Raw genomic sequence first — 16,316 nt, 5'->3', positions numbered from 1 at the left:
ACTTTTAAAAAATGACTTTATTACACGCAATGAAGGAAAGTGTTGGGGTGAGTGAGAATTTAAGTGAAAGTGTTTATCTTGTTGTTCTTGTATTTTTTGTTTATTGTTATTATTATCATTTTTTTTTGTAATTCTATAAACAATTCCCTTCTTTTTGTAATTATCTCTTATCTACTTCTTCCTTATTGATCTGTTTCTATAAGGATTTCTGCTTGTTTGTATCTATTATTCGATCCATGCATCCTCTCTCTCTCTCTCTCTCTCTCTCTCTCTCTCTCTCTCTCTCTCTCTCTCTCTCTCTCTCTCTCTCTCTCTCTCTCTTGTCTCTTGTCTCTCTTCTCTCTTCTCTCTCTCTCTCTCTCTCTCTCTCTCTCTCTCTCTCTCTCTCTCTCTCTCTCTCTCTCTCTCTCTCTCTTGACACTCGATACATCTGCTAACACAGGTTCCAGGAAAAGTAATTAGCAGGTGATAGGGTAGAGTTTCGATTATCCTCTCTCTCTCTCTCTCTCTCTCTCTCTCTCTCTCTCTCTCTCTCTCTCTCTCTCTCTCTCTCTCTGTTCTCCTCTCCTTCCTCCTTCTTCCCTTCCTTTCCCTGATTTCCTGTCCTCCTCCTCTTCCTCTTCCTCTTCCTTCCCTTCTTTTCCCTGCTTTCCTCTGTCCTCCTCCTCCTCCTCCTCCTCCTCCTCCTCCTCCTCCTCCTCCTCCTCCTCCTCTTCCTCTTCCTCTTCCTTCCCTTCCTTTCCCTACTGTCCTCCAATCTTTTCTTCTCAGTAGGATGACAAAAAAGAGAAGACATCCTCCTCCTCCTCCTCCTCCTCCTCCTCCTCCTCCTCCTCCTCCTCCTCCTCCTCCTCCTCCTCTTGACTTTTAAAGAAAATATATCAAAATAGAGTTATGACGCATAGAATCATTTAAACAAACAAAAATTTAAATGTCATAAAAATAAATGATGAAAATAAGTAAAATGTCAGAGAGAGAGAGAGAGAGAGAGAGAGAGAGAGAGAGAGAGAGAGAGAGAGAGAGGGAGAGAGAGTAGTAGTAATGCTTAATTCCAACATAGCACAAATTCTCTCTCTCTCTCTCTCTCTCTCTCTCTCTCTCTAATCGCTTCACTGAATAGCAAGAGGAGCAAAAAAGAATAAATACGGTAGAAAATACATCAATTAATCCTCCTTCTGGTAATCCCTCGTCAGGAAATGAGCTGATAAATCCAGATAAAAATTCGTTTTATTGAGTGATTTCCTGAAAGCGTCAAATAAAAAAAGGTGATATTCAAATAATCTTAATATTTTCTTCATTTTTTTTTCCTCTTAAGAACTGTGTGTGTGTGTGTGTGTGTGTGTGTGTGTGTGTGTGTGTGTGTGTGTGTGTGTCTGTCTGTGTGCCTGAATATATGTTTGCGTGTATGTCTCTCTCTCTCTCTCTCTCTCTCTCTCTCTCTCTCTCTCTCTCTCTCTCTCTCTAATACCAAGCTCAACGTGCGTTCCTTACCCTTGAGAGAGAGAGAGAGAGAGAGAGAGAGAGAGAGCTCGGTCAATAAGTCAGTCAACCTATACAAACGCTGGTTGGATCAATAAGTCAGTCAACCTCTCTCTCTCTCTCTCTCTCTCTCTCTCTCTCTCTCTCTCTCTCTCTCTCTCTCCTCCCCGTCTCCTTAATAGGCTTGGAGGAGCACAGGTTAAAATCCTTTGTCTCTTATCAATTTATAGACGGAAGGCTCAGAAAGAGAGAGAGAGAGAGAGAGAGAGAGAGAGAGAGAGAGAGAGAGAGAGAGAGAGAGAGAGAGAGAGAGTGTGTGGTAAAGAAAAAAGCATAGAAGAGGTCAAGAACTAGGAAGAGGAAGAGGATAAAAAGGAGGAGGAAACGAAACGAGGAAAAGCAGGAAGAGAGAAGAGAAGAGGTGGAAAAACGTGGAGGAGGAGGAGGAGGAGGAGGAGGAGGAGGAGGAGGAGGAGGAGGAGGAGGAGGAGGAGGAGGAGGAGGAGGAGTAAAGGAAGGCAAAAATGAAAGAAGGAATGAAGGAAGAGGAAGAGGAAGAAAGGTCATGAAAGATGCAAGGGAAAGACAAGCAAAACAAAAAGGAAGAAAAGAAGAAAAAAGGAAAAAAAAGGAGAAATAAAGAAAACCAACGCGACATCAATCCAGAGAGAGAGAGAGAGAGAGAGAGAGAGAGAGAGAGAGAGAGAGAGAGAGAGAGAGAGAGAATAACCAAGGCCAGAATTAAAGACGAAGAACACCATACTCCTCCTCCTCCTCCTCCTCCTCCTCCTAATCTGCACCCCTCCCCCTTCACCTCTCCCTTCATCACCTCTCACTAATATAACGACTTCCGGTCTTATAACTAACAGAGAAGCAAGTGGAGGAGCGAGAGGGAGAGGGAGAGGGAGAGGGAGAGGGAGAAGGAGAGGGCTAAGAAGGATGAGAGGGATGGAGGAAGGAAGAAAGGAGGAGAAAGGAGAGGAAAAGGTGGGATTTGGAAAGAGCGTGAGGGAGAGGAAGGGAATATTGTAAGGCAGGTCAAGGTCGAAAGAGAGAGAGAGAGAGAGAGAGAGAGAGAGAGAGAGAGAGAGAGAGAGAGAGAGAGAGTAGTATTGCTCCATTTGATTGTATCTCCACTGCAGCACCACCACCACCACCACTACAAATAACCACACCTTTACCGTTCGCTCTCTCTCTCTCTCTCTCTCTCTCTCTCTCTCTCTCATGAAGACTCGTAATAATTCCATATTTAGCAGTTGTATTATAAGACTAGCAGAATTCTCTCTCTCTCTCTCTCTCTCTCTCTCTCTCTCTCTCTCTCTCTCTCTCTCACACACACACACACACACACACACACACACACACACACAGCCACAAGGTCCCTGGCCCAAGATAGTTTTAAAGGTGATGAGTTGGACCACTGAGAGAGAGAGAGAGAGAGAGAGAGAGAGAGAGAGAGAGAGAGAGAGAGAGAGAGAGAGAGAGAGAGAGAGAGAGAGAGAGAGAGAGAGAGGATCACGCCAGCCCGTCGATAATGAAAGGGAAGTGAGAAAAGGGGTTGAAATACATACAGGTCACGAAGAGTATTGAGAGAGAGAGAGAGAGAGAGAGAGAGAGAGAGAGAGAGAGAGAGAGAGAGAGAGAGAGAGAGAGAGAGAGAGAGAGAGAGAGAGAGAGTAGAGAGAGGAGAGGAGGGACAGACATCAGTGAGCGCCATCTAGCAAGGTCACAATCACAACATCACAACAAACATCACACGGATCAGACTGACCTTGAAGTCCAGCCGGTATAAACAAGTGAGAGAGAGAGAGAGAGAGAGAGAGAGAGAGAGAGAGAGAGAGAGAGAGAGAGAGAGAGAGAGAGAGAGAGAGAGAGAGAGAGAATTATGCTGTTTCTAGCCTCTGAAAAGTTACAAATATTTACGTAATCTATATTACGTAATTCTTTTCTAAGTGTATTGATAAAAGCACAGAGAGAGAGAGAGAGAGAGAGAGAGAGAGAGAGAGAGAGAGAGAGAGAGAGAGAGATCGGTAGATATCAATAATAATAATAAATAAATAATAATAATAATAATAATAATAATAATAATAATAATACTCTACATATAAACAGCTACAGAAAGTATTACCACCACCACTACCACCACCACCACAACCACCACCGCCACCACAACCACCACCACACGTCCATCGAAACCCCCAACAGAAACAGACAAAGAAAGACAGACAGAGAGACAGAAATTCGGACAGACAGAGAGAAACAAAGACAGACAGACAGAGAGACAAAACAGAGAGGCAGGCAGACAGATAGACAAACAGAAGCAGACAGACGGAGAGACAGAGAGGCATACAGAAACATAGAGAGGCAGACAGACAGAAAGACAGACGGACACACACACACACAAGCGGTCTACAACACTATCTAAAACGACGCCACAAAAAGCAGAAGGCGAAGGAAGACCAGCAGCTTCGGTTTTGGCCACAATGGTTCCGCAGACCGTGGTGAACGTAAATCATACTGAGGAAAACACACGAAGGAGGAGAAGGAGAAGGAGAGAAAGAGAAAAGAAAGAGAGAGAGAGAAAAAGAGAAAAGGAAGGATTACTGCCACAAAAAAAATGGAAAAAAAAGTGTTGGGAATATTACGAGAGCGAGAGAGAGAGAGAGAGAGAGAGAGAGAGAGAGAGAGAGAGAGAGAGAGAGAGAGAGAGAGAGAGAGAGAGAGAGAGAGTATAAGGAAGCAATCTGACGGAAGAGAAGGAAGAAGAGGCAAGGAATAAACACGAAGGAAAAGAGAAGAAGAGAGAAAGAAAATCCTACAAGAGAATATGAAAGGATGAAAAAAGGAGAAAGGAGAGAGAAATGAAGGAAGAGGAGGAAGAAACAGATAAACAGGAAGAAGAGAACATTTTCAATCCTGAACGAAAAGGAGAAACACGAGAAAGAAAAAGAAAAGGAGAGAGAGAGAGAGAGAGAGGAAAATGTTAGAAATATATATGGTAAAAGGGAAGAAGAGAAGGGAGAGGAAACGAATGAAAAGAGATAAGAGGGATTGCAATAAAAGGAAGAATAAAAACGTGGAGAAGAGGAAAGGAGAAGGAAGGGAAAGAGGAGAAAGACAAAAGGGTTTACGACAAAAAAAAAAAAAAGAATCATAAGGAGAAAGAGAAGAAAGGAAGAGAGAGAGAGAAAGAGAATGAGAGGAGACAAGTAATATGATTTTGTAAGAAGAGAAAGACGCAAAAAAAAATGAAAAATAAAGAAAGAAAAATGAAAAAGAAAAACGAATGACAAAAAAGTTACAAAAAAAAACGTAAATGAAAATAAGAGAAAATGAAAGAAACAAAGGAATAAACACACAAAATAAATAAGAATAAGAAGAAAGAAAACAGGAATAGGAAGAATTACAAATGAAAATAAATAGAGATAAAATAAAAACTGGAAAAAGAGAAAATTGGGATGATGGAAAAGGAGAAAAGAGAAAACGGAAAATAAATGAAGAAATTGAGGTTGATGTAAAGAAAAACAATGAACAAAAATAAAAAAAAAAAAGAGAGAAAAAAAAAAAAAAAAAAACGATAGAGGAGAAAAGAGAAAAAAAAAGAGAGGAATGTTGCAGGAACGATAGAGAGAGAGAGAGAGAGAGAGAGAGAGAGAGAGAGAGAGAGAGAGAGAGAGAGAGAGATTAAAACGATACACAGAAAATTAATGGAAAAGAAATTAAGGGAAAATACATAAAACAAAATAAAGACACGAAAGGAAAGAAAAGAAAGAAAGAAAGGAGAAGAAAAGAAATAATGGACGGAGGAGGAAAAGGAGAAAGAGAGTAAGAAAAAAAAGGAGAAAAAGAATAACGGAAAAGGAAGAAGATGAGAGAACACAAATAGTAACCAAATGCAAGAAAAAAAAAAGGGAAAAAGGGAAAAAAATAAAAAGATTACAAATTACGAGATGAAAAGAGAAAAGAAAAAAGCTGGAATAGAAAGAGAAAATATAAAATAAAAACAGTTAAATCAATTAGAATAAGAAGAAAAAACAGTAAATAAGTAAATAAAACAAAGAAATGCAGGAAAAGAGTAAAGAAAGAAGAAAAGTAAGAGAAATGGAAAGAAGAAAAGAAAATTAAAAGAAGGAGAGAAATGGAAAGAAGAAAAGAGAATTGAAGGAAGAAGAAGGAGAGAAATGGAAAGAAGGAAAGACAATTAAAAGAAGGAGAAGAATAAGAGAAATAATAATAAAAGAAAGAGAATTAAAAGGAGAAAATAAGAGAAATAGAAAAAGAAAGAATTAAAAGAAGAATAAGAGAAATAGAAAAAAGAAAGATAATGAAAAGAAAGAGATGAATAAGAGAAATAGAAAAAAAAAGAAAGAATAAAAAGAAGAAGAATGGAAGAATAAGAAATAAAGACGGGAAATAGAATCAAATAAAGGAAATAAAACAGAATAAACAACGGAAAAGAGAAAACATGATACAAGACAAAAAAAAATAAAAAAAAATTGAAATGTAACAAATAAAACACACAAGGAAACAAGGAAACAAGAAGAGGCGAAGGAGGAAATTGTTGAGGGAAAAAGATGAAGGCATGGAGGAACACAAGCAGAAGTCATGAAGTTAAAGAAAACGTAATACTGACGAACACAAAAACAAAAACACAGCACTAACTGAACTAAAATGAAATAAAAATGCGAAAATAAAATGTAAAGGAGAGAAATAAATGAATAAAAAAGAGAAAAGTGGAAGAAAAGTTAATAAAATATGATCCAGATAGAGAGATCAACAAAACGTAAATATAAATCAACAAATAAGTAGAGAAAATTAAAAAAAAAAAAAAAGCAACGTAAATAGGATTAAAATAAATCTTTACTCACTCAGACGTAAAAAAAGAGAAAAAAAAAGACGAAGAATATATATAATGCATTACAAAAAAAATAATTAAGGAAATAAATAAATGAAAATCTTAAACGAAACAAACTTGTAGAGGAAAAGCAACATTAACAAGCAGAGAGAGAGAGAGAGAGAGAGAGACGGAAGCTGAACAAGAAATGAAAGGAAATAAAAACGGCTTGCAAAATAAACATGAAGCGGAAGGAATAAGTCAACATAAAGCGGATGAAATATATTGCAAAACTAAACGAAATAAAAAAAAAAAAAAAGGAAAATGGGACAGGGATCAGTGCACGGAACAAACCAAAAAATAAATAAAACACAATAGATAAATATTCTAGAGCGGAACATGAAAATAGTAAATAAATACACGTAAAAAAAAAAAAAAAAAAACGAGGGAAAAAATATAGAAAAATAGAACTTAAATAAATGCCTAAAATAGTTGAAATAAATCATAAAACTGAAAATAAATGTATATTAATCCCTTTCAGGACTGGGACGCATTTTTACACTGAGTTTTTGATGGAATTAGACCAGTTTATTGACATTAGGGAGGGTCTATGGAGGTCAAAAGATGAATGGCCTCAGTCTTCACCATTCTAATCCCCCACGTAAGTTTCTGAAGGTATACAAAATCACCAAATAGTAAGCATGGTACTGAAGGAGTTAATGGCCACAGTTTTCACCATTTTAATCCCCCACGTAAGATTGTGAAGCTGTATCAAATCACCAAATAGTAAGCAGAATGTAATATGGAAACGCGTCACGATCAGATTCTTTACTACTTCAATCCCCCACACGAGTTTCTGAAGCTGTTTAAATCACCAAATAGTAACCTGATTGAATATGAAAAGGTGTCATGATACTGAAGAGATTAAAAGAAATAGACGTAGAATATAACTTAAAAAAAAAAAAGGAAAATGAGAGAAAGAGAGAAAGAGAAAGGAAGGATTTTAATAACTAATACATCCCATAAATAAATAAATAGAAATAAGAAATGAAGAATAAAGGAACAGGAAATCTAAATAGAAGAGCGAAGAGAATAGAAAAAGGAAAAAAAAAGGACTAGAAAAGCAAACAAGAAATAAAACAAAGGAAAACAAAACGCCACAAACAAAAACAAAAACAAGAAGTGTCGTTTCGAGAAAGAAAAGAAGAAAAAAATACAAAAGAAAGAGAAAGAAAAACAAGAAAATAGAAAAATTACACGTGATCATAAAAACAAAAAAATTTACAAAAAAAAAGAAAAAACAAAACACGAAAAACAAAACAACTAAAAAACAAAGAGGAAAAAAGCAAAAAAAAACGAAACGAAAGAAAAAAATAAAAGAAAAACAAAAAAATAAGGAAACACGTAAAAAATAATAAAATCGAGTGGCAGACGAAGGAGACAAGAATGAGAAAGGGGAAACAGGAAATGGACCTCAATAAAGAAAGGGGGAAAAGGGAAAGACGAGAGAGAGAGAGAGAGAGAGAGAGAGAGAGAGAGAGAGAGAGAGAGAGAGAGAGAGAGAGAGAGAGAGAGAGAGAGTGGTCCATTGTTTCCTTCTCTTACTTAAGGGGAAGAGAACACACCAGCTCCCATTACCTGTGAACCTGAGAGACGCCAGGTGAGGGGAGAGTGAGGGGAGGGTGAGAGGGACAGTGAGGGTGGTAGGGAAGGATATGAAAGGGGATAAGAGAGGTACAGGGAGGATGTGAGGGAAACGGGTGAGGGGAATGAGTAAGGGGAAGAGGTGAGGGGAATGAGTAAGGGGAAGAGGTGAGGGGAAGAGGTAAGTTAGAGATGGTAAGGAAAGAGAAAGAGACTTTTAAGGAAGATAGAGAGACGGAGGGAGAAAATGCTAACCAGGATGGAGAGGAGGGGAGTAGAAGAAGAAGAAGAAGAAGAAGAAGAAGAAGAAGAAGAAGAAGAAGAAGAAGAAGAAGAAGAAGAAGAAGAAGAAGAGAGGAGGAGATGCAGAGCGGAAGTCAGTAAAAGTGCCGATGAAGAAGATGACGGAGGAGGAGGAGGAGGAGGAGGAGACCATTTATTTCAGAGAAGTAAACTTAGGAGGTGATGGAGAAGGTTATCTTGAAGACTAATGATTCTCTCTCTCTCTCTCTCTCTCTCTCTCTCTCTCTCTCTCTCTCTCTCTCTCTCAAGCAATATGCTCAGAGGGGAAAAAATGAGGTTAAAAATACAGAAAAATACAGAAAAACGGAGCAATATATAAAAGTATTGTCCTGGAAATGAGTTTGCGCTATTTTGCGAGGCCTGAGGTGTTCGTCCCGGCGCAGGTGTGGCCCGGCAGGTGTGCTGGGGTGCGGGGAAGGTCAGGCAGCAGGTGTGTGATTCCAATTTTACTCTTAGCGTTATTGAATTTCCTTTTTTTTTTTCTTATTTAGATATTCATTCTGTGTGTGTGTGTGTGTGTGTGTGTGTGTGTGTGTGTGTGTGTGTGTGTGTGTGTGTGTGTGTGTGTGTGTGTGTGTGTGTAATATTCTAAGAGGTTTCCATTTCCTTCATCCTTTAGTGTGGTGTGTCAAATAAATTTCTTTTTCGGAACTTATAATGTAATGACCACAACAAGGCAGAATGTGTTTCCATCTAAAATATGAGCTCCTTTCATTTCATTAATATTTGTTTTATAATGATATAGAGAACTTATCATAGTACTTATCATCACTAACCTACCTGTCCATCCATTTCTCTATCTATCTGAACGTTTCTTTCACTTTAACCACTTTCACAGAAGTAGTCAAAGAAATCCTTGCATGGTAACACAGTGCTGTCTTGTCTCTCACTGCACGACAGGTTACAACAACACACTCGCAGATGCAGGAAAGGAAAAAAGAGTATTGTGTTCAAGTAATAAGCGCGCGCACACACACACACACACACACACACACACACACACACACTCGAGAGCCATTTAAAGTCATACACACACACCATTATCATTATTATTATTATTATTATTATTATTATTATTATTATTATTATTACTGACAGTGCTGTTTCTATTAATATCATTGTTGTTGTTGTTGTTGTTGTTATTGTTAGCAACACATCCTATACAAATAATCTTAAGAAATCGAAACATGAGACAACAAACAAACAAACACACAAACCATGAAGCAAACACACAGGAGAGAAAACTGGAAGGGAAGTGAAGGGAAGGGAAAAGAGAAACGATAATAAACATGGACAGATAAACAAATAAACAAAAGAAAGAAACACAATAAATAAAGTAAAAATAATAATAGAAATAGAACACACACACACACACACACACACTTGTTTCTTTTATTTCTTATTTATGCCTTTCTATTTCACTTCAACATAATAAAATATACATGTTTGTTCCTATTTCTCTCTCTCTCTCTCTCTCTCTCTCTCTCTCTCTCTCTCTCTCTCTCTCTCAAAAGTACGTGTATATTCTCTCTCTATTTTGTTTGCTTGTTTATTTTGACGCTATTTCTGTCAGCTCCCTCCCCCCCCCTCTTACATCCCACCAGTTACTGCATTCACTACACAGTATTTAGCACCCCTTCACCCTTCCCTCTCTCTCCCGCCCCTTCTTCTCTCCCCCTCCCCTCGATCTTTCCCCTCCCTACTTCCACCCGCTGCCTTTTCTCCCCTCTAAAGGTTTTTCTCACTTTTTGTAGTTCACTTGCCTTTATCCATTCCTCTTTTTCATATTTTCTTTCCTAAAACTCTCTCTCTCTCTCTCTCTCTCTCTCTCTCTCTCTCTCTCTCTCTCTCTCTCTCTCTCTCTGTTCTTTCCCTAACACTTTTCCTCTTTCTCTACGTCTTTTCATTCATTCTCCTTCACCTACTCTTTTCTCTCTCATCTTAAATCCCTGTCCTCTCTTTTACCGTTCTCCCTCGCACTTTTTGTCCCCTCTCTCTCTCTCTCTCTCTCTCTCTCTCTCTCTCTCTCTCCACGAGTGTAAAGAGCAGCAAGGATTGACACAGTTCTCAACTCTGGCAAAGCTACTACATATTCCCTCCCTCTCACTCTCCTTTCTCTTTCCCTCTCTCTCACACACACACACACGATGGAATGAGGCCAATCAGTATAGTATAACACACTCTTCACACCTGCACGCCGTGACCAATTAAAGAGCGTAGGCGCCTCTTTATCAGGTGTGACGCTCTTATCATGGTTAAACTGAGTCTTATCTCCGCTTATCACGACTTGGCGGACGGAGAGAACAGACCGAGAGAGAAGGAGAGAGGGAGAGACAGACGGTGAAAGAGAGAACACACGAGACAGCGACAGAGACAGAGGAAAGAGAGAGAGAGAGACAGTGAAGGAGAGGGAAAGTGATGCAGAGACAGAGATAAAGGGGAGAAAGGGAAGAAAAAGAGGGAAACGACACAGGAAAAAGGAAAAAGAGTAAGAGAAGACAAGAAAAAAAAGGAGAGGGAAAGAACTTGTGAAAGGAAAATAGCAATAGAAAGAAATAGAAAGAAAAGGAGTAAAATGAGCAGGAGAGAGAGAGAGAGAGAGAGAGAGAGAGAGAGAGAGAGAGAGAGAGAGAGAGAGAGAGAGGGGGAGGTGGGAGTGAGTGAAGAGTTAATCGCCTCTGCTCACCTGATAAGGCTTAACAGGTAGACACGAGCTCAGCGAGAAAAAAACACAGGGAAAACAAGCAGGTGACAGGACAAAAAGAGAGAGAGAGAGAGAGAGAGAGAGAGAGAATGGGGCAAATATGGATTAATCTACAAAACATACTGGATAATCTCTCTCTCTCTCTCTCTCTCTCTCTCAGCATCGCGTGAAGCACCTCAGCGCGCTTGTCGATCTCAGTGCAGTGAAAACAGTGAAAGCCGACATGGATTTATCGCGAAGGAAAAAAAAAGTAAGAAAAAAATTGAAAAGAAAAGGGCAGGCAGAATATAAGGAAGAGAGTAAAGAAAGTAAAACACACACACACACACACACACACACACACACACACACACACACACACACACAGACACACACACACACACAGTAAATTGAATTATTCACATCACTTCCTTTTGAGTACAGTACGGTGTAATTCACCTCGGTCGCCTGCTGGTCACCCAGCCAGTCTTCCCCATTACGGAGCGAGCTCAGAGCTCATAGACCGATCTTCGGATAGGACTGAGACCACAACACACAACACACACCGGGAAAGCGAGGCCACAACCCCTCGAGTTACATCCCGTACCTATTTACTGCTAGGTGAACAGGGACTACACATTAAGAGGCTTGCCCAGTTGCCTCGCCTCGAACCCGGCCCTCTCGATTGTGAGTCGAGCGTGCTAACCACTACACTACGCGGTGTGTGTGTGTGTGTGTGTGTGTGTGTGTGTGTGTGTGTGTGTGTGTGTGTGTGTGGCGCGCTCCTTGCTCTCCCTAAAGCCGAGTTGTATAGACGAGATAAAGGCTGGAGTATGAATCCTTACAGACACACACACACACACACACACACACACACACACTTACATAAGCCACCCACGCTACAATCCAGTGTTATATATACAAGTCTCTTCGCCTCATCTTCCAGCAAAAGGAGAAATGTTTCCATGATTTCAGGGTGATGATAAGAGGAGGAGGAGGAGGAGGAGGAGGAGTGATGGGAAAGATCCTCCTCGTGATGCGATTTTTGTGTTCCTTTCTGCTGCAGGGAAAAAAAAAGGGGGAGAGAGAGAGAGAGAGAGAGAGAGAGAGAGAGAGAGAGAGAGAGAGAGAGAGAGAGAGAGAGAGAGAGAGAGAGAGAGAGAGAGAGAGAGAGAGAGAGAGAGACAGACAGACAGACAGACAGACAGATTTATAGAAAAACACGTAAGAAAATTAAGAAAAGAACAGAAAAAGGAAATAAGTCGGAAAGATGGATAAAAAATGAAAGAAATTAAGTTTAAAAGCAACAATAATATAAAAATAAAAATAGTGAAGGAAAATAGAATGAAGAATAATTATGATAAACCAAAGAAGCAAAGATGATAAAAACAAATGAAAAATAACAAATAATAAAAAAAAATTGATTCAGTGAGAAAACAAATATATAAGAAAACCACAAAAAAAAAAAAAAAGGGCGGAGGTAAATTTTTGAAAGGGAGAAAAAGAGAAAGAAAATAAGGATAGAAAGAACAATTACGATAAACCAAAGAAGCAAAGATGATAGAGACAAATAACAAAAAACAAAAGATTAAAAAGAAAGAAAATGGATTGAAATGAGAAAAATCAAGAAAAAAAAGGGCGGAGGTAAATTTTTGAAAGGGAAAAAAAGAGAAAGAAAATAAGGATAGATTAAGTAAGATTACGTTAGGTGAGGGAAGGATTGGTGAGGTTACGTTAGATAAGCTATCCTGAGTTCGGTTAGCTTTGGTGGTTGGGAGGTTAGGTTATAAGTAAAATTGCATTAAGATTAATTGAGTTAGGTTAGGCTAAGTATGGTATGGTATGGTATGGCTAGGTTAGGTTAGGTTAGGGTAGGTATGGTATGGTATGGTTAGGTTAGGTTAGGTTAGGTTAGGTTTAGTTAGGTTGGATTAAGGTTGGATTGAGTTGAGTTGAGTTGGGTTGGTTAGGTTGGGTTAGGTAAGGTTTAAGTTGGAATAAGTAGGATTAGATCACGTTAGGAAGGAATATTAGGTGATGTAAGCTAAGTAAGGAGTTTAGGTATGGTAAGGTTAGGTTAGGTAAAGTTTAAGATCGAAAAAGGAAGGTTGGGTCACGTTAGGAATATTAGATTAAGTTAAGTCAAGTAAGGTTATGTTAGGTTAGGTCAAGTCAGGTTTGGGTTAAGTGAGGTTGAGTCAGGTTAGGATGGGCTTCGGAGATCATTTCATCCTAGTTGTCATCGCTGCTTCACGGATTTCACAACGCTCATGTGAACCCGTTTCATTTGCTCAGAAGCGCGAATAACGAAACAAATAAAGGCGATTGTTGGGCTTCAGTTTTTTTTTTTTTTTTTTGCGTGCGGAGGGGAAGGGGAGAGGAAAGGGAGAGGAAGGGAGACGAAGAGAGAGTATAGGGAATCTCTCTCTCTCTCTCTCTCTCTCTCTCTCTCTCTCTCTCTCTCTCTCTTTCTTGATACATGATTTGGTTGGTTGTGTAACTCTCTCTCTCTCTCTCTCTCTGTGTGTGTGTGTGTGTGTGTGTGTGTGTGTGTGTGTGTGTGTGTGTGTGTGTGTGTGTGTGTGTAATTCACTTCGGTCGCCTGCTGGTCACCCAGCCAGTCTTCCCCATTACGGAGCGAGCTCAGAGCTCATAGACCGATCTTCGGGTAGGACTGAGTCCACATCACACACAACACACACCGGGAAAGCGAGGCCACAACCCCTCGAGTTACATCCCGTACCTATTTACTGCTAGGTGAACAGGGGCCACACATTAAGAGGCTTGCCCATTTGCCTCGCCTCTTCCCGGGACTCGAACCCGGACCCTCTCGATTGTGAGTCGAGCGTGCTAACCACTACACTACGCGGTGTGTGTGTGTGTGTGTGTGTGTGTGTGTGTGTGTGTGTGTGTGTGTGTGTGTGCACAGATAAATCACTCGGACACACACACACACACACACAGAGAGAGAGAGAGAGAGAGAGAGAGAGAGAGAGAGAGAGAGAGAGAGAGAGAGAGAGAGAGAAGCGATCTATTATTATCCCTCCCCGAACAGCATTCTTATCTCTTCAGTCTCCAGTAACAGCGCTCACAGGATCAAGATAACGCTAACTGAGCACTAAACACATTCCCCATCAATTACAACACTCAATCCAACTCAAATTACCCACATTCCCCGCGTCCACTCACCACCCACTCCTCACTCACCCCAGAAACCACGCCCACGCATATTTACTCAATCAAAACTACTCTTTCCCATCTGCAAATCTCGATAATACTTTTAACAGCCCAAACAGCCCAACCGCACCCAAAATCCCGCGGTCTCCACCACGCCCAAAAGGAAGCAATACTCGCCAGAGCCACCCCAAACTAGCCCAATGTACCTCCGACCCGCTAAAGCCTTACGAATTATCAGGCTGTCCACACCCCCTTGTCACTTTACGGCCCAGGGAAGGGGAGACTCGCTAGATAAGTAGATAGATAGATGAGTAAAGCACTGTCTTCATCCTGCGAGACAAGTTAATTATCTTTCGTAATTATTCACGTTATTTGTATCATCTTTTTTTTTTTTTCCTTCTTTTTTCTCCACTTCCTTTTCTTCTTGTTGGCTCTTTTTTTTTTCTTTCTCCCTTTCTCTCCCTCTTTCTCCAGCATTAAAGATACATTCTCTATCATTCCTCCTCCTTGTCTTTCTTTTCTTCTTCGTGACTGCCTTTCTTTGTCACAGTATGGTACCTTCTCCATCATTTCTCTCCCTCCTCTTCCTTTTCTCTTTCGCGAATTTCTCCAGCACTAAAGATAGATTTCCCATTCTTTTACTTTCCGTAACTGCCTTTCTTTCCTCGAATAAAGGTAAGTAAATTTCGCAGTGTTCCCAGCTCACCAGTCCACCTGTCCCCGGGCGTACAGGTAAAGCAATCAGGAGGGACAATGCAGGTAGGGTTCTGCGGGCCGCTGGCTGATTAAGAATGCATCACTTGACTCAAAGGCCATACCACCACTACTACCACCACCACCACAATAATAATAACAATACCACCAATGCTACGAACTTCATCTATCTGGACCAGTACAAGAGCATCGGCCAGTGTCTCTATTACAGGTGTGTGTGGCGGTGTTTTGAGGCACTGTATGTCACTGTTGTTAATATCAGCAGTAGTACATGGCCATCCCGTGATCGCCACCAATACAAAAGATTATGAAATGTTAGGGAACGTCCGTCAGTCACAACAGCACTGCACTACAAAGGGGTATATATAATTCAGTGACACACACACACACACACACACACACACACACACACACACACACACACACACACACACACACACACACAGTAGCTCTTAAAACAGTCCATAATTGTCTAGTAATAACGTGACTACTGACCTTCAAATACATAGTAGAAAACGCACAATAGCTGTACACACCCTTTAAATACATAACGTAACACACACGCATGCACACACGTACACGCACACACGCACACACACACACACACGATTTCCAGACAATGTAGATCCCCAAACACGCACACTTTATTATTATTTATTTTTACTCGACATCATTTCACCTGTACACGGCACCACCAACTCCTGTCTGTATCACTGACACAAACACACACGCACACACACACACACACACACACACACACACACACACACACACACACATTTGAGTTACAACCTAGCCCGTAACGGTGACCTCGAGAGTGAGAAAGAGACCAAGAGGGGGAGAGAGGAGGGGGATAGGAAGGGAGATAGAAGAGAGATAGTACACAAGTAACCTCTACTGCAGCGCCTCCTTCAGGTCCCGTAACTCACCTGTGACGCTAAGGAGAGACATATTCCCCTCAGCAGGCTTGTGGGGAAAGCAAAACTAGAAGATACGCTGGCCCACTCTGACTTCCTGACTACCGACTACTCGTGAGCCTTCCGCCTCCTCCATGTTGTGCACTCCCAAGCCCTATCCACCTCCGGGCACTCCCTCACACACTCACTGACCACCGCTAAGGCCCCAAGGATAACACCGGGACCTAGCGACGTGCGGGAGAGTGGCGCCACCGTCTGTCTCCCACGCTGGGCTACATTACACTAACACCCAACTCGATCCCGCTCCACGCCATCACAACCCGCGGTCATGACGTCAACCGAATTCCCGTCCCGCGCCATGTGAGCCCACGGCGAAGACCTCGTGCCGCGGGGGGTGACCTGGCCTGGCGCGGCCCTACTATACCCTTGGGAAACCTCGGGGCTGCTAACTAGTGAAATCTACCATGTTTTATTCATACGCAGCGGGCTAAGGCTAAGAATAAGCCAGTATTGATCAGAGGAGAGGCAGGTTCTCCAGCACGCAGGCCTTCTAATCAATAAGAGC

The 16,316-nt window shown here is 40.9% G+C and overlaps 1 protein-coding gene across 1 annotated transcript in view; it reads right to left on the bottom strand.

The window, feature by feature from the left end:
- The window catches only part of LOC123509981 (protein unc-13 homolog A-like), a 417,157-nt gene extending 401,107 nt beyond the window's left edge, over nt 1-16,050 (bottom strand). Inside the window, 1 exon segment of the mRNA XM_045264620.1 lies at nt 15,764-16,050. Within this exon segment, the coding sequence (XP_045120555.1) occupies nt 15,764-15,785 (22 nt within the window). The 5' untranslated portion in view covers nt 15,786-16,050.
- Nucleotides 16,051-16,316: the final 266 nt, after the last annotated feature.

This window comes from Portunus trituberculatus, chromosome 28, assembly GCF_017591435.1.
Source record: "Portunus trituberculatus isolate SZX2019 chromosome 28, ASM1759143v1, whole genome shotgun sequence".
Classification (NCBI taxonomy): Eukaryota; Metazoa; Arthropoda; class Malacostraca; order Decapoda; family Portunidae; genus Portunus; species Portunus trituberculatus.
Note: the sequence above shows the minus strand (reverse complement) of the source record. Positions and strands in the feature narration are given on the sequence as shown.